This window comes from Olea europaea, chromosome 14 (assembly GCF_002742605.1).
Source record: "Olea europaea var. sylvestris chromosome 14, O_europaea_v1, whole genome shotgun sequence".
Classification (NCBI taxonomy): domain Eukaryota; kingdom Viridiplantae; phylum Streptophyta; class Magnoliopsida; order Lamiales; family Oleaceae; genus Olea; species Olea europaea.
In genome coordinates this window covers 15,585,751-15,610,460 of record NC_036250.1, presented here as the reverse complement: position 1 = coordinate 15,610,460, position 24,710 = coordinate 15,585,751, and the positions used below count along the sequence as shown (strand labels likewise).

The following is a 24,710-nucleotide window of genomic DNA, read 5'->3' as shown; positions in this document are numbered from 1 at the left end:
TGGGTACATGTTATAGGAAATCCATATTTTTGAATTACTATAGAATAAAATTGGGCCTTAATGTTATATTCACCAACTAAAGTTTGATAAAAAAAATCTTTAATTGATTACATGAATGCATGATTGACGTTGAATGATCCAAACCAATCGAGGGAATCTAGACGCTTCACTATTTCATACTTTGATTCAAATCTCGTAAATTCACATATTAACATTTGAACACATTTCAAATTGATATATTATATGTTATACAACTCACAACGAAAATCCTAGTTTGTTGGACCCTTCAATTAATTTCTCATCTCCCTGTGAATATGACACCCAAAAACTATACTACAATCATCGCGTTCACTTTGAGTGCAATCAGGTTTACTGTTTCCATAGCTAAAGATCAAGTTACATACACATTTGCTTATATAAGAATACATTTCATAAGAGTAGAATTGAGTTTAGACACACATCCAATGAAGGAATCGGATCACTATTCAATAGACGTGCTCGAACCACTTCAAATTCGGGTCATAATTTCATAAGAAACTGTTCCTAATTACCTCTTGAAGTGCTGATAATGTCACTGTAGGGACCTTAGCATGAATTATGTTGGAGTACCCACTCTACAAGTTCAAAAAACTAGAATAATATTGCTTGATAGTAATATTATCTTGAGTGTAATTGAAATCTCTAATTCCAACTGGAATCTTCTTCCATTATTGTCCTATTAATACACTTTAGGTATTCCCACATCTCCTTAGTGGTAGTGAATGAGCGTAAATTATTTACTATGTGTGCCTTCATAGGCCCTAAAACTCAAAAAGTAATATGAGCATCATTCATTTCCCGTACACTAAGGTACTTAGCATTTTCAGATACTTTAGAGGGCCCATCAATATGATCCCAAAACTCCTTCTTTTTTAAAAATATCTAAACTGGAATTCATATACGAAATAATTCTTTCCTGTGAGTTTAAGACAAAATTCTTCAACAAACATTGTTTTATTGGAACAACCCAAAAAAATCGGCCCATACAAAACAAAATCCTCACAGCCAACATAACGGCATGCACAGCCCACAGCTCATGGCCCACCATAGATAATTATCCCTCGCTGCCCTATAAAGGCACTCGAAATAACAAAGCCCAAGTGAGAAAAATTCAATAACCCCCAAAAAAAAAAAAAAAAAAAGGATGGGCAGCTTACAAAAATACCCTTAAAATTATAGGTCATATGAAAATTCATATGAAAAGTTTTTGAAAGTAAAAAATATTGTATAAAATTAAAAAGTAACACAATGTCAATTTTTTTTATAAAAATTGTGTCACTTTTAAAAGTTTAGTATCATTTTTTAATTAAAATATTAGATACAATGTCACTTTTATCAGAAAGTTATGTTTGTCACTGAAAAAAGTTATGAAAACTTCAAGAAGATGAAAGAGTGATAAAAATTCAAAAAAGTGACAATTACTAAAAAGTAACAAAAATTCAAAAAAAAGAAAAGTGAAAGAGTGCTTGTTTGGTACAATTTTAAGCCAATTAAAATCAATTTTTGATCGTTATTTCACAACTATAGTCATCATTTTTGAATTCTTCTCTCACAACTGGAACCCACTTTATCTCTAATGCTCAAAAAATCAATTATCAAGATACCTACCAAACAACATAGAAATTTTAAAAAGTGGCACACATATTCAAAAAAAGTGATTGAAAAAAAAAGTGATAAACACTCAAAAACTGACAAAATTCATAAAAAGTTACATAAACTCAAAAAGTGACGAAATTCAAAAAAATTGAAACTCCATTATAATGCTTAATGGTACATAATGCCCCCAAAACGTACATCAATGTGTAATATGAACAAAAAGGGGCTCATGAACAATATCATCAACGAATCCATAGGGTAGTATTTTATACTAGTGATGGCAACGTGGCGCCCCGCCCCCCCGTCTCTCCCCAACCCCACCCCGCCTCGCCTTAAATGGGACGGGGCGGGTTCGAGGCTTTTTTTTGCCCCGTTTACTGCTCCATTTAATTAATTTATTATTTTTTTTATACATTTTCAAAATTTAGAGTTATACTATTAAATTATAAAATATAAATTCAAAATTTAAAAATTCAAAATAAATAATGCTCAAATTAATATTAATATTCAAAGAAACACTCGAAAATAATATATAAAAAAATACTATTTTTTTAATATTCACGAGACGGGTTCAAGGCGAAGAATTATGCCCCGCCTCGCCCCATCAACCCGACGAGGCGGGGTAAATTGCCATCTCTACTGTATACTCACTTCCCCGCCCCGTCCCATCAACCCAATAGGACGGGGTAAATTGTCATCTCTATTGTATACTCACTCCTCTTGTTTATATAGTTACAAAAAAGGGTATTATTATTGTCAATGATTATGACATTAAAAACAAGCCATTGAAGTAGAAAAGAAAGTGGTCCCCTCTAGCTATGGAGAATTTGCTTTCAAATGTTGTTTTCAGTCCTATCTTTCATTTAGAATAGGGGCACTGGGCATAGGAGTTAATTTTGATGTTGATTGATCAAAATTACAGTAGTCTTTTGTGTATGAAGACCCAATAGCCACTCCAGCACCAAAACCTATAGATGCCCAATGTGTTGTAGGCTCTGGAAGAGAATAAGGCCGACAAGGGCACAGGTGAAGAAAGAGTAAACAAAGCAACGAATGCCCCAATCAAGATACACATCCCACTTTGCATTGAAATCTTAGAGTGCTTTGTTTTCCTCTACCATTGTTCTCTCTACGTTCAACACAGTTTTCTGATTTTCCTTTGATTTTATTCTACACATACTTTTACCTTGCCATGATTAGAGAAATTGGAGGATGTACTCAACATTGACTGGATGAGAAGTATATATTTCAGAATGCGAGGGAGTATTAGATGGTAAGTAGATTGCTTCCATCAATATAGATATACATATCACTATTATATAAAAAAGGACAATGTTATCATTACTGTAGAAAGAACAGCAGATTCTTCCATTTTCACACACTGTAGCAGTTTTTTTTTCACCTCTTGAGCGAAAACGATGCCGTCTGCAAAAAAAAAAATGTGCAGGCTACAGTGATGCACCCACTTGTCCTCAATTTAAGTGGATGTTTCTTTCTTCTTCTTCATTTTTACACGCTACAACCTGTTCTCTCCATTTTACCATGCAAATTAGTCCTAACTCCTTCTGGAGTGAACTAGGATTGTTTGTTGTATATTTTGTATGGATTGATTGAGTTCTGGTTGTTCTGAATTCTAGTTCTTATTCTTGTTTTTATTGAAATCTGTGGACGTTCTTCAACTCAATTTCATTTAACGGAACTTGATTGATTTTTTTCTTGCATTTTGTGTGAATTGTTTTCATTTCAAATTTTTGCTGTTAATGTTTTTTTTTTTTTTTTTGTGATATGCAATGGATTCGTATCAAAATATATAAAAAATAAAATGAAATATATGCATATGGTGGTTTCTATATAAGTGAATATAAAATAAATGTTTTGGTGGAACAATGTATCGATTTGTGTAATGTGTGTGCAAATTTCTTATGAAGGAATGTTGTTGTATTGTTTAATTTTAGATATTTGAGAATCATTGAAATGTAGATGGAATAGGTTGGTAAATAAGAGAGTAAATAGAATTGGGTGTAGAAATAGCAGAATGATTTATTTTTTCAAGAATTTTGTGTATGTAATATAACTGACTTAAAATCAGTTATACGATCTTGAAATTTTAATTCCAAGTATCACATTAGCTAAACTCGTATCTTTCATATAAAATCTTGAATTTAACATATTTTTAGTGGACTTAATCATCTTATCATTGCTTCCAACAATAAGTGTGTCGTTAATTTAAAAACATAAGATAACATAGACATTCTTGGTATCTTTTACAGGTGTCTTCGATATAGTAATTGCCATATTATTTTTCCTATATAGGACAAGCTTCTATTGCTTCCCTTTGAACATCTAAATAAGTTGAACTTCAACTTCTCAATCTTTTGATCATCATTTTGGGCAAGTAAAAATGATTTCAATATTCTCACATATAACATGAATCTACTTTGGTTTTCGAAATAGAAGAAAATGGTTATGCCAAAACGACACCATTTTCCAATAGATCCCTCCTAACATCCCCACTCCCACCAAAAAAAAAAAAGGAAAGGAAGCAAAAACCCCCCCCCCCACCAAAAAAAAAAAAAAAAGAGGAAAGGAAGCAAGAATTTGAAAAAATATTAAGTAACAAGGAAAATCATGAGGTGCTAGAAAGAAACAGGACATTTTACATGCTGCTGGAGTTCAAATAATTCTAGCTACGTGAAAAATTTAAGCCAACAGTTTTTTGCCTTATGCTTAAATTTCCACTTTGCATATTACAACCTCTAATAATAATAAAATTACAATAATCGAATCCAGAATGTAAATACTCAATACATAGGTTAATCCGCGGTCGAGGAATAAGTGAATAGAATAATTAAACATATGGCACTTACATAAAAGATAAATAGAATACCTTAGTATTATTAAAACATTATCTATGCTATTATTTACAGACAGGAAATTTACTTTAAATCCAACATGAGAATGAAACCCAGAAAAAAAAAAGAAAAAAGAAAAAAAAAGTACTCAAACTATAACCCAGAATTATATATTATTATAATCTGAAAATTTACTCAAACCATTATAATTAATTTACAGATGCAATAACTTCACTGTAAAAGTTCAAAGTACTAATCTAATAATGCCGGACTCAAACTCCAACCCAGAATGATACATAATTATTCTCAATGTTTCAACTACTCAGATAATGAGATTCTAGAAAATCATGATAAAAAGTGGAAATTACACCCTTCCCTAAATTAAAAATCTACATTTCTAAAATCAGACCCAATGTTTAGATATTCTAAAATCAGATGTCTTTAATTAATTAATACATATAAAATATTTATTTTTAATAAATATATAACACAATTTCAACCCCAAACCCTAATTATATCTCTCATTTATTCTCTCTCCAAACCCGTTCCTCTCATCCCTCTCGCCTCTCTTCTCTCGTCTCTCAACATCCATCTCTTCTCTCCTTTATCTCTGCCGATGACACAGCTATCTTCTCTCCTTCGTCTTTATCGGCGACGCAACTTGCATCACTGTCGTGAGATCTAGTGTAGATCGACGATACATTGTGGCAAGGTGGATAACGTGATACATTGTGTAAATCGTGGCGACGGTGGCATGGTGTGTGTTCAGCTGGACGTTGTTGGTGTTCTGTGGTGTTGGGGTGTGGCGGCGACTGTGGTGGCAATGACTTGGTGAAATTTGTTAGATCAAGTGTGGCGATGCTCAGACCAACCGAGGTTTCTCCGATTTCTGCATTATTTGAGTGCCTTGTGTGATGGATTTGATGGTGGTACCATGGATGTGGTGTTCTGTTAGATCGGTTGGTGGATCCGGAGATGGCAATGGTGGTTGTGGTGGTGTTTTTGGGTTGATTTGTTTGAGGTGGGAGTGTCGTTGTCGATGATGGTGTGGATGGTTGCTGTGATGGTGGTTTTGCATACCGATGAGATGAAGGTGGTCGTGGCAGGTGGTGATTGAGGGTCGACGGGAAGGGAATGGGTATTTGTGACCAATTATTTGGTTATTTGTGACCAATAGATTGGTTTGTGACTTGTAATTTATTAATTTGTTACCATAAAATTAATTGTGACCAATTATTTTGATATAATTTGTGACTGATAAATGAATTGTGACCAATTAAAATTTTGATTTTGTGACTAATCAATGAATTGTAACCTAAGAAATTTTTGATTTGTGGCCGACAAATTAGATGTGACCAATAACAATTTTGATTTCGTGACTTATAAAATTTTTTATTCGTGATCGAAAAATAATATGTGACCTATAAAATTTGTGTTTGTGACTTATAATTTATTGAGTTGTGACCTATAAAATTTTTGATTCGTGATCGAAAAATTAATCTGTGACCTATAAAATTTTTGATTCGTAATCGAAAAATAATATGTGACCTATAAAATTTTTAATTTGTGATCGAAAAATAAGTTGTGACCAATAATATGATAAGTCGTGACTAAAAATTAATCCGTGACTAATTATTTTTGGATTTGTGACCAATAAACAAACTGTGACTTACAAAATTTTTGAAATGTGATCGTAAAAAAATTTGTGACATAAAATTTTTAATTTGTGACCAAAAAATAATAAGTAACTAATTATATTGTTAATTTGTGACCAAATTGTATAGATCTGTGACCTAAATATATTTAATTAATAAAATAATTAATTAACTAATTAAATTATAAATAATTTTTAATAAAAATCTAATTTTAGAAATTTGAAACTTGTTTTCTTGTTTTTGAAATGTGCCATAATTAATTTCTTAGTTATGAAATTTTCCCTGATAAAAATTAAGCTATCATTCATAATTGACTTACATAATCAGTATTCCTAGGTTTCAAAATTAGTGGGTCAGGCTTTATAGTTTTGTTACAATTACATCAAATTTGTCATTGCCATGAGGTGATAGTTTTTTATACATTGATTTTAACAATATTTTAAACAATCGATGTCACAGATTTTGACACATCTTGAAATGTCAATCTTAGGCCCCGTTTGTTACCCATTTAAGTAAGAATAAGAATGAAAAATATGGTTGTTACAGGCCCCACACAATAAATTCAAATATGATGGCTTGATGTGATGGATAACGATCATATTTTTCATTTTAACAAGGAAATAATGAGAAACAAACAAAGGTTTAATATACACAGAGTGTACAAATAGTTTAACTCCAGAATTTAATCGTTTGAAAAAAATGTAGCCATGAGGAGACCTGTCAGGTATACTATTTTTGAGTTTCCAAACGAATAAAGCCACTTAACTAGATTGTAAAACAGGGAGTAAAGAGATGTACCGATGTGTCAGAAAATGATTGGGTGTTTTCGTTTTAATTTTTCAAATTATCCAATTATACGTTGGCACGTATCCCATTTGAATTTGAGTTTGGATGTATAGCATGATTGTTTCCAAACAGAGGGAATTTGAAATGTAATAGATAATGTGATAAAAAATGGCAACTTTCAGTGGAAAAGTCGTGTGCTTGGAAAAGGATTTAAGGAAATGGGTGGGGTCCAATTTTATGCCACGTGATAAGAGTATTGCTATTATGCATCAATAGTGTTAAGCACCAATCAATGTATCAACTGTATGATATTAAATGATAAATTCACTTGAATTAAATGTCACATGATTCATTTATTGAACGTATCATGTGTGGCCACCCAAATAGGTGTTCTAGTACTATTGATGTTAAATATCATTATTCTTGTAATAAATGAAGTTTTCAAATTGACGCTCTTTTGATTTTTTGTATGATGGATCATGCTATTGGATTTTACTACTTTAGTAAGATTTCTATGCCTTATAGTCCATGTTTGGTAAAATTTAAAAGTCAAAGTCGACAACTAATTATTAATTACTAAATTTATATTTATGACTATCAGATCTACTTGAATTACTTTTAAAACCATTTTGAAAGTTTCTCTCTCTCTCTCTCTCTCAATTTTTTTTTTTTATAAATTAATGAAACCTACATTTTTAAAAAGTAACTTCCAAGGGATTCTTTTAAACAAAAATATACATTAGTGCCCTCTTTGTGGACACAGGAGGGAATGACAAGAATACATCTATGTGATAATCCAAAATCTATAAATTCGAATTAATTGACTTCATAAGACTTTAAATGGTTAATTTCTAGATGTAATTAATATATCAAGGAAGTGTGAGATTTTTTGTTTTATATAAAAATTTATTACTTTTCAGCAGATTACTTTTAACTTTACGCGAACTTCCTTTTCTGCATAAGATTATCGATTCTCGTGATCCTTATTCGTTTTTGTTAGATGTGAATAGATTAAGGTATTTTCTTGTCGAGTCTAGAGGTAGCATGTGACGTATCAAGGAAATATAATAGTTCACGAGTTACATTAAGGCCTTATTTCGTGATATGGAAAAAATCCTATTACGTGGACATAGAAGAATTTCATTGCATATCGTTGCTCCTCTATTGAACTATGTTGTTTCAACTTTCAATTACTCCCATATCTTTTGAGCAAATATTGTTTAATCATTCGTTCGTTTTATCTACTTTTCACAATTTAAAATCAACGAGTAATTAAATGTTTTTAATGCTATTTTGCTTATTAATTCACTCTATCTAGTTGTAAGTATGTAGACGTAGAAGAATGGAAAAGGAACCATGCTATACTACCAGATCTGTATGAGGCCCGGTAGTGTAGCCCCTCTCATAGTTCTAGGTGGGGTGGGTTTTTGGGGGTATTTTTTTAATCATGGAGCCCGCTGAGGTGAGAGAAAATGGGAGAGGAGGCTTGTACCAGACCTCTTACAGGTCTAGTAGAGGAGCATTGGCCTTAAGATCATAGGCGGAAGATATTACAAAAATGCTCTCTTTATAATTCTTTTGTCTAAAGCCAAATTATTTCTTATGCAATATTTGACTAAACATGATTGAGATTTGTTACAAATTTTTCATTACACGCCTTAATTTTTCATATTAATGATATTCCTAGTCAACAACTGTAATAGACATTTTATATGATAATTTATTATTTGAGGCATTAATTTTCTATAATATCGTTGCCTCAAATAAAAAGTTAATGACTCAAATAACAAACTATTATATACAACGACTATTGTAGTTGCTGACTATGAATTGTTTTATTTAATTTTTTTTTATCATAATTATTCATCATAAGGTTTACAATATATATTTTCTAATATATAAGAAGTGGGGGATGATCCAAACTTTTTGTGTCGTGGGGTCAAAAATTAAAACATAAGTTTTTTAAAAAATATATTAATGAAAATAAGTTAATATGTATTTTGATACTTTGAAAACGTCGTAAAATTACATCATTATCAGTATTATTAAATGAATTTTATTACTTGTATAGCTTTGTTTACCATTTCGTTGACAGATGCCGAGCGACGTAGAAAGTAAATGAATTAAAATAAAGTTCAAATTTAATCTAAAAAGTAATAGTAAATGAAATTCAAACTTGAAGCAAATGTAATTCGAAAACAATTCAAATTACATTTAATCCGTGACAATCCTAAAATTTTTTATAGAGATGGCAAGAGAGCGAGTATGGGACGGGTCGGTCATTTCCGTCATCATCCTGTTGGATATTTTTGTCATATTGCCCCATACCCATACCCAATTAAAGTGGGACGGGGCGGGGTAGGTCCCCTGCCCTATTTATTTTTTCTTTTTCTTTTTTATTTATTTTATGTCCTTAATTAGCAAATATTACTACTTTTTTTACCAATTTGTTTAAAACGACTTATGTTCTCTTTAAAATGATGATAAATCTATTATTTTTGTATGATAAAAACTTAAATTTTAAATGGGGCGGGTAGCGAGGCAGAGATTTTTTTTCGTACCTGCCCCATACTCAGTTCGAGGTGATGACCCTCGCTCCATACCCGTCCCATTTACCCGGTTAGGTGGGTAATCCTCTCCTCGAATTCCGTGGGTATCGGGTTGAATGGATTTTTTTTGCCATTTCTAATTTTTGACGTCATATTCTATATAAAAATTTTCTAATAAAATGAAGTAAATTATATTGAGAAATATATCGTGCAAAAATAATAAACGCTAATGAAATAATTGAATATTTTTTCTAGACGAGTTAGACATCTATTTTTGAAATGTACGTTTAACGCATATATAACTATTTTTTATATCCGTTTGGACCATTCAATACGACTACAATGTAGTTTTTAATATGAGCTTCTAGATGATATAGGTGATTTGTAGATTCGCATGGTATATGATTAGGGCTGGCTAGACAAAACTTAACATAAACCGCTCAACCCGATCAACTCAAACCAAACCGATTAGTTTGGGTCAGTTTATAAGTTTAATTAAATAGGGTTAGGTTGAAAATTAAATTTGAAGTTGGATTGAGTTGGGTCTTGGGTTATGATTTAAAACACAACCCGATGAATTAAAAAAATAAAAATCTAAGATGAAAAAAAAAATCTAAATAAACACAAGAGTAAAGAAGATATGAGGACTTGTAATTTATAAACGTCCATTTTATTTATATAGACCGATTCACACGATCATTTTGTACAAATGAAATATTATTTAACAATAAAGTAAAAATTCAGAACGTGTGATGAAATGAATAAATCCCGAAAGACTGTAAAAAAGAAAATACTTCATAAATTTTAAACTTATTTATATATTATTTTTTAGAAAAAAATCCCTTATATAGGTATTAGAAAAATAGAGGTTTTCAAATAATTTCAAACTTTAAAAATTAATCCAAATTCAACAAAAAAATAATTAGATCCAACTTTGATTGGGCCGCCGACCAACGCAATCCAAACCGACTCAAACTTGATCTGTTTGGGTTGGAAAAAAATCGACTCAATCCATTCCAACCCATGCCCACCCCTACGTACGATCGCCAAAGAATTTGTAAAGTTAGCAAATTTTCTAAATTTTCGAAATATTAATTTGAAGCAACCTACTTTAATGCGTCATAACTTTTGCTAATGTTAACCATTTGTAGGTCATTCATGAGCGAAAAACTAGGTCATCTTCAAAATTGTATTAAGAATATAATTTTTCGATTTCATTTGATATCTCGTGATTAGGGATGTTAAACGGGTTGAGTGGCTCGATCTCTCGACTAGTGGACGGCTCAAAACTCGTCAAGCACGAGCCGAGCATGAGCTGGAACTAACGAGTTGAGCCTTGCTCGGCTCTTCGAGCTCGTGAGCGGCTCCTGGGCTTGACCCATGAGCCAAAAGTTCACGAGTCCACGAGCCTTGGTAAAAAATATGAAGAAAAGTTCGAAAATTTTCAAAAAAATAAAAAATAAAAAAAATAATTGAGTTCGTGGGCCGAGCCACTCGTGAACTCACGAGCTCGCCCTTTGAGCATCGACTTGTTATAACGAGCCACGAGCTCGACTCATGACAAGCACGAGTCAAGCTCATGTGTTTAAGAGCCGGCTCGGCCCATCGACATCTCTACCCGTGATGAGTGCGTCAAAATCCCATTGACATCTCTACCCATGGTGAGTGCGTCAAAATAGGTTATAAAGAGATTAAAATAAATATTTTTTGAAGGGAAAATTTTTTTTGACCTCGCATGACCCATGTGGGTCCGCCCCTGATAAGAAGGTTCATAGCCCTTGTTTGATCCCCATTCTTGGATAAAAATACATTTTTCAATAATATTTTAACATCATTTCAACCACACATTTTTTAATAAAATAATATTACACACAAATCTAAACATTTTCCTTATTTTTTAATCACACATTTCACATCAATACACTATTCAAAAATTCATTCTACCCTCCAAAATGAAGCTCAAACAAGGCATAATTCACTGGCAAAAAAGGAGTAAGGCAAGAAAAGGGGTCAACATCAAGTAGACTTCAACCCGATCAACTAATACATTTGCCACCTGGCAACAATCAGTAAAACCCAAAATATCTGGTTCAACCACTGAGAATTTCCCATCTAATATTATAAAATAATTGATTAAACACCAGTTTATAATTTTGGCCATACAATTGAATCTCCGATTCGAGAAGCTTCTAATATCCGTTAACACGATCACTGACGAAAGGGGGAAGCCAATGTCTTCGACCGACTTAGCAGCACTCCTGGAAAACTCGAAGGAGCTCGACCGGTTGAGGAAAGATCAAGAAGAATTGCTCCTTGAGATAAATAAAATGCACAAAAAGCTCCAATCCAGTGAGTAGCAGTTTATGTTATTACTAGAATCCTATCTCTTAAATTACCCTAATTATGATGTATGTTGACGTTGCATTTAGTAAAATTTTGTAATTTATGGACACGCGGACGTTACGTGGAGGTTATTTATGAAAGAAAATATGTTTAAATGAGTATTGTTCCAAGTGTATTGCTTGTGATGCATGAATGGGTGATTAGGTTAGTGTTTTATTGAGAATCCAATTTTTGTGGAATTTGCGTGTCATTAAGAGTTCAGTGCACTTATATCCTTATCCAGTAAGGGTAGTGGGGACAATCTTTGATTGATTACTATTTGTATCTTAATATGTTTAAATGATTAATGGTATGTTTGGTAAGATAGATTGAACTGTAGTGGGAAATCTTATAAAAAAACAAAAAATTAAAATCTTGGTCATCGATTGTTGTATTGTTTGAAGACTTGAGAATTATGACAAGAGCTTGTATTCCCTGAAGTTTGTTCCCGAGGATATGTATGAGCTAATATTCATACATGAAATATGGGATAAGAGGAACTTCATGCTGGTGTAACTTTTTCAGTACCCAATGATGCAAATATGGTTGTAGTGTAACTAGTGTTCATTTGAGGTAAAATATGGAGTGATAGTCGTTAGAACATAGTTCCTCTTTTACATCATAGAGGTGTTTTGTAGGGATTTTATATAACAATTAAATTTATGTGTTGGCGGACTTATGGCATGCTGTCGTATATCTTTTTCACCTTAATTTCATTATATCTTTCTTACTGCTTTATTTGATCTCGTTGAAATCTTATCCCTTCGCATTTCACGTGCTAGCAAAATTTGTCCTGCATGAAGCATAGAAAAAGGAAGGAAAAGGAGTTTGATCACTCAAGTGTAATAGTTTGTTGAGATTCTCAAGCGAGGTAAATTATTCCATGGAGAAATAAGATGCACAAAAGTGCTTATCATAAATACTTGGATGGACCCAAATCCTAATAGCTTAAACTTTTGGATTACTTTTGCTGCAAGCATCTCTGTTAATTTGTTTGTTGTGGCAATCTGCTTTTCTGTTTCTAGAAGTAATATAGAGCCAGCCATGCTACATGTACACTAGAGTTTTACACTCTAGTGTACAGCCCCCTCACATGCGAGGGGGCCCACGAATTTTTTAATCAATGTGGGCCCCCTCTCATGTGAGAGGGGTACAAGAAGCATTTTTCATATAGAGCTGTAGGATTGACAGATCCTTAGGACTCTTAAAAAGCAAACAGTTACAAGGCATAATGGTTATTGGACGAGGCAGTAACATTCAAGATCTTGGAAACTGCTCATTAGAGAAATTGGTGAATATAAGTCAAATGAAGATATACTGATTAAGTCGAAGTTAGATGAAGATCTAGAAACCAATAGCACAGGTTCCAGATGAGTAAAAAAGAGCAGGGAAAAATGTGCGTTGTCCTTGGAGAGCTGCTAAGGCATAAGGCTAAAGACAAGGAGCCTATTCATGCTAGGAAGGTATTGGCAAGGTGTGACTGCTGCTTTGCTGACAGTGGAGGTCTCAAGCAGGAAGAGTGAAGATGATTGGGTGCTAACATGTGAAGAAGGAAACTCACATTAAAAATGTTAGATACAGTGTGAGTAACATACGTGGATGGGCCTCAGAACAACTTAACCTTTTTGGTTAAGGTTAGACTCCAAACATGTACATTTAGCTTTTTGTTGTGGACTCTTTAGGTAGATCCACTAGAAGTATATCATAGCTGACACTGTATATAGGGACTCTTTAGAATCATGCAAGTGGAACTTATGATGGTTTCTGGGCACAGGTGCTAATCTGCAGGCTGACTCTGGCAATGTGATCAATGAAGGATGATGATGAATGGATTTCTTACCATTCCCTATGTACTATGTTGGACTCCTGGTGTTGTTGATTGGTTACTCACATAATCTCCCTATCTAATTTCTATTTATGAGTGTTCTCATGCTAAACATGAGATGATTATCTTCAGAATTATGACAGCAATAGCTTATTCCGAGAAGTTTTTTGATGAGAATATATTCTGCTACTAGATGAGCATGCATTTGTGTCTTCTTTCCTTTTTCGATGCGTGTGATGTTACAAGTCTAGAAAGTCAGATGTGTAAATCAAATGTACTAGATTATTTTAAGTTGTGATGAAGCTGTCTTTGAAAATCCTCTGTTTCCAAAACAAATAATTATACATATAATCTTGGGGCTTCAGTTGAAGCCATCTAGACTGAAACATGCTGAAGAAATATTACTGCAGGACTACCATGATCACCCCCATTTTTACTATCATAACATAGTCTCCAGGTTTGGATTCTCTTTGATATGCTGGGTATGGTAGATTATTATCTCCATCACAGTATTTTAAAACAACTTGTTTCCTTTATTAATAGGAGACTTTCGACTTTTTCGCTATGTATAGCTCAAAAATATGATTGAAGATTTTAGTTCAGAGAACTTACTAAGCCCTTATTTAGTATTGATTAAAATTTAGATTTTAATTTAAGTCAAAGTCAATAACTAATTTTAATCATATATTTCATGGATCCCACAACTTTTCAATCACATATTTCCTCAACTTTTGGGAAAATTTACTAAAAATCCGAACAGGGCTAAATAACTGCTCATTCTCATTGGAATGATAATTTGTCTTCACATTTTTCTTTATTCTACTATTTTGCTGGAATATTTTATATGTTTCACAACATGTGCTATTTTGTAAACATCTTTATCTTGGATTTCTATTATCACATTTTACCCCTGTTTGGTAGAGATTAAAATTAGATTTTTAGTAGATTTTGATAGAAGTTGATGAGATACGTGATTGAAAAGTTGTGAGACCCATAAAATATGTATTTAAAATGAATTGTTGACTTAATTTATCTTAAAATCTTGATTTTAATCGGTACCAAAAAGGCAATTTATAAAATACTTGATACCAAAAGGTTATTATATTGTAATAAGTCAATTTTTTTTTCTTTTTGTTTCGTTTTTCATGACGAGTGTCTTGATGTTTCATGGTATTTGAATAAACAGAAGATGATCCAATTGTGCTGAGGAATGTTACTGCAGATCTAAATAATTTTCATTCCAGTAGAACTGTAGGTTGTTAAGTTGTATGAGGAGAGGAATATTATAATAAGTTAATGTGAATACCCGAGACATTATGATGGGATGAGTAACTTGGCATATCGACCCAAGTAGAACTGTATAGTAGAATGTGATTTTTTGCTAGACGAAGAAGATTGCTTACTTCATATATACGTGAAAGATGCTTCTCACATCTTGCTTATTCGATGAATCACACTCTTTTATAATTTTCACACTTTTTTCTTGTCCATGCAGCTCCTGAGATAGTAGAGAAGCCTGGTGATAACTCCTTATCTAGGCTTAGAATGTTATATATTCAAGCCAAAGAGCTGTCAGAGAGTGAAGTGAAGTATGTTTACTCTTTACTTTCTTGAATATGCTCCTGCTTCTCTAAATTTTCTTTTTGTTAGCCCACCCCATTCATGTAATGTATATGAAGTGCGTCTAAAGTAATTTTTAATCAATCGTTTGTGTGTGTGTGTGTATATATTTGTACTCAACAAGTTTATTTTCCTGTTTGATTGCAGCATTTCCACTCAATTATTAGGACAGCTGGATGCATTACTGCCTTCTGGGACTCCAGGACAACATCGAAGAAGGATAGGTATGCACATTCTATAGCCAAGCATACGTTTATGGAAGCACTGATGTTTTCTATAACTGTGAATTTTTTTACTTAACAATTATCTTAGGTAATGAGAGGTTAATTATCATGGTCATGCCATGTACAAAGATGTATTTGATTTTTTAGTCGCTAACATCTGTCCATTTTACTCTAATTTATTCCCTTTTTCTTCTTCTTCTCTCCTTGAAACGAATACTCATGAAAAAAAATATAAAACAGTGTTATATTTTTCACAAGATAAAACTATTGAGTATGATGAGACACAGATGATTTATCAGTGCAATATTATTAATTTCCTGTTAAGATAGAGTTCAGAAGTTGATGTAGGCTAAAAATGTGATGAGTTTGACATCTTAGCTAATGGGTACTGTGCATTTCCTTTCTGGTATTTTCTTTCATGTAACTTCGTTATTTGCTTATAAAATTTTAAACTTAATTTTGTGCAAACTGCAGAAAGTAATGAGCAGAAAAAGAAACGGATGAAACCTGATTCAGATGTCACACGACTGTCTCCTTCTGTGAGAAATCAGCTAGATTCTCTTGCTAATATGAAGGGTGAACAAGTATGCATTCAACTAAATTGCAATGAATTCTTTAAACTTTTTCTTTTAAAGCCACTTATGTAAGTAATGTAATTATATCTTTATGAAGGGCATAGGGATGACATTCTCGTTTTAAACTTGTGTGTACAATTCAGGTAGCAGCAAGGGTCACTCCAGAGGATGCTGAAAAAGATGAATGGTTCGTAGTTAAAGTAATCCATGTCGACAAGGAAACGAGAGAGTAAGTACCCTAATCACAAGCAACTTCAAAAGAAAATAAATCTTTTGTATCCTTGGGATGAAAAATTAGCAAGTTGAGAGTATATTGGTGTATAAAAATGACTAACAAAAGAATAGGGAGATTAATTCTTTATTTATTTTATGTATTAATTTTGTATCTTATGAACATATCTTTTTGTAGATTTGAAGTCCTAGATGAGGAACCAGGTGATGAAGAGGAAAGTGGTGGGCAGAGGTTAGCGATTTCCTCTCCTCTTATTCTGCATCATTTTATTTATTTATTTTCAATTTTAGAATTTCCATCAATTTACTGTGACAAGTCTTCTCTCGTCCTTATTATAACAGTTTACATATTTGTCGGCAGTGCCTCGGTCAGTGCTTTGCTGTCAAGTCTGTTAAAGTTTTTTGTTTTAATTTTCTCTTTATCTTTTCAGTTCTCTCGTTGTACAGAAGTCTAAAAAGTGTGGAAGACAACATTTTTATTTTTTATATGACAATTTGGGATCATAGAATACTTCACATCCAATTACTTCCTTCTTTCGGATTTTATGTTCATCGTCCTGAAGAAAAATCGTAACAGCTAAGCTAACTACTTTAGTTCTTCTTTCAATCCAAAAGTTTTAAAATATTTAAAATGAATAAGGAAATGGAAAAGAAATGTATTACAAGCTAAGTTCTTGTTTGAATTTACCGACATCTAATTTACTGTTCACTAGGTTTGCGAAAGAAGATGGGGGTCATTTTCGTTGCTGCTTCCTTTATACGGTGTGGTGTGAACTCATTTTGTGTTATAAGATTATTGCTTGTTGACTTTGTGGATGGATCGCCAAACTGTCTATTTCACGGTCCATTTCTTAGTGTGATGGCTATGAGTATCATTTTGGTTTTTATACTTAATTGATGAAGCAAGTGTTTTCACTTAACATCATTTTTAATATTTTCCATATATTGTGACTTTCAGAAAGTACAAGCTGCCTCCGTCACGTATTATACCATTTCCTAAGCGGACCGATCCCTCAAGTATTCTAGATTTTCCTCCTGGAAGACATGTTTTGGCAGTTTATCCTGGAACCACAGCACTTTATAAGGCAACTGTAGTCCAACCTCGTAAGGTAACAATGCACACTTTTCTTGTGTTGTAACTTAAGAAATCGAAATAAATCTAATTGTTGCTTGCTTATGCATGCAATGCGATGTGCTGCACTACGGATTTTAGAGGAAGACTGATGAGTAAGTATATTTACCTCTATTTTAACAGTAATTTATATGCTAATTTCATAAATCATGAAATAGATGGAAGAAGTATAACACGTATAATGAAATTTCAAACAGTTAAATTTTAGTTTCTTCATTAAAGTTGTTGGTTGTCCAATTTAAGCTTTCCAAGCATAACTTCTTTTTCAAACATGTGATTGTTTGACCTCGGCAGCTATGTTTTGGAATTTGACGATGATCATGAGGAGGATGGATCTTTGCCTCAAAGGTTAGTTCCCTTTCACAGGGTTGTTGCTCTTCCTGAAGGGCACCGACAATGAAGTTAATCAGTTATGTTATTTATAGCTTGTATATATATTTAAAATTTCACTCTGTGTGTATTGATTTCAAATCACGGTCACTAATACTTAATGTGGTATGATTTTAACTAGTGTCTAGTGATATAAGTTTATTGCCTTGTACCCGTTGACTTATACCCATGTACGCTCTATTGAATAAATTAAGTCATGTGTTCAAGTTTCTTCGAGGTGCGAATTCTTGCGGTAAAGTTGTAAATGCTTAACACTCATCTATGCTTGTTGCTTGTTAATATCTCAAGTGATATGTGAATGACTCAGGGTATGTTAGACTAGATATGATAGTGAAGTATTTTAAAAGGTGAACGAATATGTTGTGAGGAATGAAATCAACTTGTCTACTTAGATTAGCAAACTAAAGAACATAATACTACAGTAGTAGTATGTAAAACCTTCCCGACTCTTTGATGGCAATAGGCCCTTGAATGCTGAGTCAACTTAGGAGAAGGTGAACTTAAATAGAACTTCCTATTACACTTTCTATTGCAGTGGGGTCTCTCACCTGTTTATGCTTATCACCTTCGCAAATGGATGGATGTGATGTGAACTTTAATAATGCTTATAGTATTTTAATATCTTACATGGAACATAGTAAAACTTCTTGTCTTTAGATGTTTATTCTTCGTACCTTTGAGTTGCTGGTTTTGTGAGAATAAACCGATTCAACGCTATCCCATTTTCATATGACATGCTTGTGTGACAGTGATTGACGGATCGGATAGTGAACCGTTGATCGTGCGTTTAAAAAGCCAATGATTTGCAGCTTCAGTATAGTGAACTCCATCCCAGCTAATGACTCGAGAAGGGTTCGCGCAAGAACCTGCAAAAACTTCACTTCCATTTATGTGTCCTTTAGATCCGCACGAAACAAAATACTCAATTCCATGATAACCACAGCAGATTTTCGAAGAGTCCTCAAATCCTGTAAATAGAGAATCGTCGTTAAAATTAAATATTATCTGATGCGAAATGACCGCGATTGGTGATCGTGCCTGGAGGGGTGTGCATCTAGCGACTGGAAACAAGAAAATTAAATGCAGTAGTTAAATGATGATGAGCCACGAATTTTGTGGATGTAGATGGAATTCCCGAGAGCTGCAGGAAGTTCAATATCAATGATTACTTCAGTAAAGAGACTGTGTATAAAGATTTCACATGCTGAGTTTTCACACAAAAGTTGGCAAACTCAGGATGTTTTCAGTTTTTCCCTTTTTTTCAACTCTTGTATATAAAGGGATAAAGGTGTCAGCCAAGAGATCGAAAAATTGACTTGGGAGAGAAGCATGTTCAGTGTACTCGTGAAATTGGGCGTTACCATGAGCAATTTATAACTTAAAAGTAGCAGTCACAGTCTAACCCTTGATAACTGGGGTCTACAATGGTCCATTATCGATTGAGTGATTCTACAAAGGAAAAAAATACACAACTACAAAAGTTTAAATATTCAATTTTAATAATAACAAACTTGTGGAATAGTTTCAAAAATCAGGTGATAACATTTGTGATAATCTGATGACAATTTTATGACTTATTAATTAATTAAACATGTCAATATCACAATAACACATAATTTATGGTCACAATTACAAATTAGCAACAAATTTCATAAGGTCACAATAACAAAAACACGAATTATTACAAATTTAGTTATAAATAACAATTTTTTAGGTCATTTATTATTTATTGATTTCAAAGAGTTCACAAATCAGGTTTTAGTTATGCATAATTCAAAATTCAGGTTACAAGTTTCATTAATGCAAAAATTAGGTTTTAACTACTAATTAAAAATATTTATTAAATAATGATGATAAAGTCACAGTTAGACGATTAATGGTCACATGTTTACAATTATAAGTTACAAATTTATTTACTGGTCACATATTATCAAATTAATTGATCACAATTTTTTCGAGGTTACAAATCTAAAATTTTATTAATCACAGATTATTTCGAGGTCACAGATAAAAAAATTATAGGTTACAAATGGTCACAAATTCAAAAAATTATAGGTTACATGTCACATATTTTTAAATTTGATGGTCACATATTACTTTTTTAGTAACAAATGATCGAATTTTGAAGTCACGGATTAATATAGTCACAGGCGACCAAATAGTTGGTCATAGTCGTCAAACACCAGATTCCAATCAACCATAATACTTGGTCACAAACAATACCCTCGGCCACAACATCATCAAAACCACCGCCAACACCACTACTACCACTATGAAAATCACCAACTCAATAAATCCAATCGATTGAGACCACCGCATCACCATCCAAAACCACCGCCACTAAAACCACAACCTACCAAATCCAATCATAACCACCACATCACTAAAACTACTGCCATTAAAACCACATGCAGATCTGAGCATCGACTTTAGAAAAAAATTGTTCAGATCTAAGATCAAAGACACAATTTTGGCTTCAGATCTCAAATGTAGTACAAGAGTGTTGTGAACAGAGGCGATGGATTCGTTGTGAATGAAGGCGATTCACCACTTTGTGAACAGAGGCGACGGTGGGAGATTCGTTGTGAAGGGAGACGATTCGCCACTTTGAATCTACTCTTAACCTCTGTGATGTTTCCTTTCGTTGAAGAACCTGTAGAGGCCCATCGCCGACTCAACTTCGCCTATAGAGGCGCTGCCTCACGCAGCTTTAGAGCTGTGCTTCCACAATGTGATGATGATGTTGTGGAAAGAGGTGGATGGTTGTGGTGAAATGGATTTTGGGTGGAGGAGGGAGAAGTGGTGGTAGAGCAAAAAGGGGTTTATGGTACGTGACAGGGAGGGAAACAATTTAGGGTTTGTGGTTGGTTGGGAGGGTAAATTTTATAATATTATTAATATTAAGTTGGTATGATTTTTGATTAAATACACTTCATACTTGAAATTTGAAGTGTGATATTTGAATTCCGGCTCTAGTGTAATTTTCTCTTAAAATTACCCATTTTACGATCACAATTACTCCAATAATTGGTTGCATTTACTCTTCATCTCAGCCCACTCCACCGTGCTATCGCAACTCTTCAACTCACCACACCACAATCCAACCCACCTCCATCCCTCCTCACTTCACCACCGTCGACATCTCCCAAATTGCTGTGGTCATTTAATCACTACCACTATCAACTCTAGAGTCAAACCACTATCAATGCCATCACCACCGTCTTCAAACACACCCCAAAATCCACCATCACAACCTTCATAGTCAAACAGGGAAAAGATCTAAATCGTCGTCGCCACCTCACCAGCACCTCTTCCATTGTCAAACCATTATCATTGTCACCACCTCACCAGCACCTTCTCCACTGTCAAACTGCTATCATTGTCACCACCACCACCTTCTTCAAATACACCTCAAAATTCACCGCCACCACCTTTCAAACATGTGAGAAGATCGTAATCGTCGTCGCCCTCCTTATCATCACCCACCACCTCACAATCAAACCACTGTCATCACTGCGACCACCACCTTCAAACACACCTCAAAATCCACTAGATAGAATCATTGAATAAACATGTAAGAAAATAAGAGAGAAGTGGGGATGAGCTGCCTTCTCGAACAGTACCGCAATCATATTGAAGTTGAGTCGAATTGGAGAGGTCACCATAGCCAGCCTTTTACATCGCGCACTCACCTTCTTGTCTTGGCTTATGATTTTCTTCGCTTCTATCACATATCAAATGGCAATGGTTTATTTGCAGATTGTAGTGATGGGGATGGGCAAGTGGGTAGTGATGTGTATTTTGAATATCTATGCCATGGATTGGGAAGTGACAAGTGGCGGCAGGCCACGGTGATGAATTGTAAATTGTGACTTATGAAAATATGTTAAAGGATAGTTAAAATTTGATTTTTGAATGATAAATTAAAAACTAAGGCCATGTTTAATTTCCTTTTCTACTAAACTTATTATGGGAAATTACACAAAATCAGAGGTTTAAACATCACAATTCAAAAATCAGGGTTGAAGTTTCATTATACAAAAATCATATATCAATATAATAATTAATTATTAATCAACACCCAGTTAATCTCCAATCCCATTTTTGAAAACCTAAATCTCTCTCTGACTCTTCTGTCCAGTCGCCGTCTCCATTATCCGTCATTAGATCGGCGGCGCGGTTGATGTGAAGTTTCTGAGAGAAGCCATCGCTACTGGTGCTCCCTTATCGCTTTCACATTTACAGGAAGCTTCGTTCCTGCGCCTTGCCATAGCACTCGACAGTGCAGCCGTCTCCCTTTTCTCTATTATTGGATCGACGGTGCTGTCGATGCGGAGAGAAACCACCAACGCTTGCGCTTCCTTATCTCTTTCTATATAAGCTTCGTTCTTGCGCCTTCCACATCTCTTGACGGTGTGGTGTCAATTGAAGAGGCCTGTGAGCATGACTTTAGACATCTCATCGTTTTGTTGTTGTTGGCGGTGTTTATGGTGGTGTTGTGTTGGGGGACAGTGATGTTGGTGATGATGTTGATTTGGTGGTGATGAAGCCGTGCATCCTACCTTTTCTCCTTCTTTCTATTGTAACCGAGTGGAAGTGGTGGCGGTGATTGTGATGGTTGCGGTGGCAAGGTAATGGTGGTTGTGGAAGTTGTGGCGATGGTTGTGGGTGTAGGTGTTGGTGGTGTGATCACCGCTTGTGTTTGTGTGGAAGTGTAGTGGTGTAGTATTTAGGTGTTTGTTGGTTTTTAGAAGGGTGGTGGTGTCGGGTGGTGGTGGTGACGATTGGGTGGCCTGTTTGGCTTAGTGCGATGGCTATTGTTGAGGTATTTTAGTTAGGTTTGTTGGAATTTTGGAGTGGTGGTGGTTTTCATGTTGTTGGTGGTGTTGTTGGCAGTCATTGTGATAGTGTTATGGTGAGGTAGGGTAGTATTTGTAACCAAGTATTGTGGTGGATCGAGATCGGGCATTTGGTGTCTGTGACCAACAATTTGGTCCCCTGTGACTAACTATTAAATTGTGACTTTAAAATTCATTCAGTTGTGACATAAAAAAGTAATATGTGACTATCAAATTTGAAAATATGTGACCTGTGACCTATAATTTTTTAGATTTATAAACCGTGGGCTTAAAATTAGATCGTTTGTGACTTGAAAAAGTAATCTGTGACTAGCAAATTTGAAAATAGGTGACATGTGACCTATAATTTTTTGCATTTGTAACCAATGACATAAACTGTAACCAATGACATAAACTATAACCTATAAAGTTTTCGATTTGTGACCTCGACATAATTTGTGACCAGTTAATTTGATTAATACGTGATCAATAAATAAATTATGACCTATAATTATTCACGTGACCATTAATTGTATAAATGTGACCTCATTGTATTTAATTAATTAGCTAAAACCTGATTTTTGCATTAGTTAAACTTAAAACCTGATTTTTGAATTTTTGAATTGTGAATAGTTAAAACATGATTTGTAAAATTTCCCCCTTTATTATATTGGAAGTAGCCATCGAAATTGCCTTGACTGCGCGAGGGGCCCGTATACAGTAAATCTATTTCTAAACCTAGTTTGTGATCTGAATAGAAGGTGCCCACTTATTCAAAAAGAAGAAAAAAATTATACTTCAGTTGCATGCTGATAAAAATTACCTTCATTTTTGGCATTGCTTATTAGTTCATACTTAGCTCTGTACATGTCCACATATACTATCGCAGCTGCAGAAAGCTCTGTCCTTAGCTTCACAATTTCGACTTTGAGTTGTTTATTGAAATGCCGAGCCATATCGTTCTGGCTTTCGATACAACCATGCTCGTCAAGATACCCCGGCGGAGGATCTCGGAATTTAATCGTGCTTATCGGCAAGCATCCTATAGGACCTGTGTTGTGTATCCAAAATGTCCTTGCTCCTTTATTGTACAGAACCTGTAATATATCATTGAAATTTCAACAAAGTTAAGTGTAAAGGCTCATTTTACAGGGTCCTTATGGGGCATCTCACATGAGGTGGGTCCCACCTCATTAAAAAAAAATACCCCAAAAATGCCTCCACCCCACGTGTTGTGAGGAGCATGTGGGGCAACTATGAACCCCCGCCCTGGTACTGCAACGCTTCTCTTGAAATTTTATAGTGTCATTGCCAATCTATTATGGATTAAGCCTTAATCCTTCCTTTCAAGTAATAATTAGAAAACCATTTGAAATTGTGCAAAACACACTGATTTATAGTGATTCGTCCTTAATGTGAGAGCTACTTTCATCGGACAGTAAATTTTTCGTGGAATGGAGAGAGGAGGATACAAAGTTTTTCTTGCCACTCTCTTGCACACACAAGATACCCAATATCCTCGTGAACCCAAAAATAAATGGAAGTGATTGACACGAGAGCTTACACGGATTTGTGCTGTAAACTGGCTGACTATGTTGGGAACAGTGACTTGCTGAAATTCAATACTCTTCTTCCTAATCGCAGCAGCAATGTCATTTTGCCCTATATCAAGGGTGAAAAGAGCCTTGGAGAAGTCCTCAGGTTTAGGGAGTCTGCTGCTAACGTAATCGCCCTTGTCTGAATTCACAAACATAAATCCATATCTAAGTAAGTTCATTATCTGCACGTTCTACTAGATGAGACTTGATAAAATAAAAGAAGAGACGTGTAAAATTTTTGTGTTGACAGTTGTCTAGTATTATTTACCAAACATATTGTTAAATTCTTGAGATGAGGTTTAGGATTACCATTTTTTTTTCCCCAAAAGTCACAGTCCTAAGAGGAGGGTTTTAGGTCTCCCTCTTAAGAGATGAATTGGGGTTAGGCTTTGATCCTACATTGTATAACAATGAAGGG

General features: G+C 34.2%; 2 protein-coding genes across 8 annotated transcripts; one reads left to right on the top strand and one right to left on the bottom strand.

Moving 5' to 3' along the window:
• The first annotated feature begins 11,609 nt into the window (after positions 1 to 11,609).
• On the top strand, positions 11,610 to 19,204 carry LOC111409300 (SAGA-associated factor 29-like). 7 transcript variants are annotated; one of them, XR_002705486.1, is made up of 11 exons: positions 11,610 to 11,826; positions 15,180 to 15,273; positions 15,452 to 15,528; positions 16,003 to 16,112; positions 16,247 to 16,332; positions 16,513 to 16,566; positions 17,048 to 17,096; positions 17,293 to 17,443; positions 17,548 to 17,561; positions 17,761 to 17,814; positions 18,606 to 19,204. XR_002705486.1 is itself a non-coding variant. In XM_023039322.1 (10 exons), exons 1-10 carry the CDS (start codon positions 11,709 to 11,711, stop codon positions 18,610 to 18,612), a joined length of 765 nt encoding a protein of 254 aa, XP_022895090.1. In that variant the 5' UTR covers positions 11,612 to 11,708; the 3' UTR covers positions 18,613 to 19,200. The 7 variants fall into 7 exon arrangements, 5 of the variants coding, with proteins under 5 accessions (XP_022895090.1, XP_022895089.1, XP_022895093.1 ...); XR_002705485.1 differs by lacking the exon at positions 18,606 to 19,204 and having other exon boundaries at positions 17,761 to 18,072; XM_023039322.1 differs by lacking the exon at positions 17,048 to 17,096 and having other exon boundaries at positions 11,612 to 11,826; positions 18,606 to 19,200.
• Positions 19,205 to 23,485: 4,281 nt separating this feature from the next.
• LOC111409571 (GDSL esterase/lipase At5g14450-like) lies at positions 23,486 to 24,471 on the bottom strand. The gene is made up of 2 exons (XM_023039604.1): positions 24,205 to 24,471; positions 23,486 to 23,791 (listed from the first exon to the last, which is right to left on the bottom strand). The coding sequence occupies exons 1-2, from the start codon at positions 24,469 to 24,471 to the stop codon at positions 23,486 to 23,488; spliced, it is 573 nt and encodes a 190-aa protein (XP_022895372.1).
• Between the last annotated feature and the right edge of the window lie 239 nt (positions 24,472 to 24,710).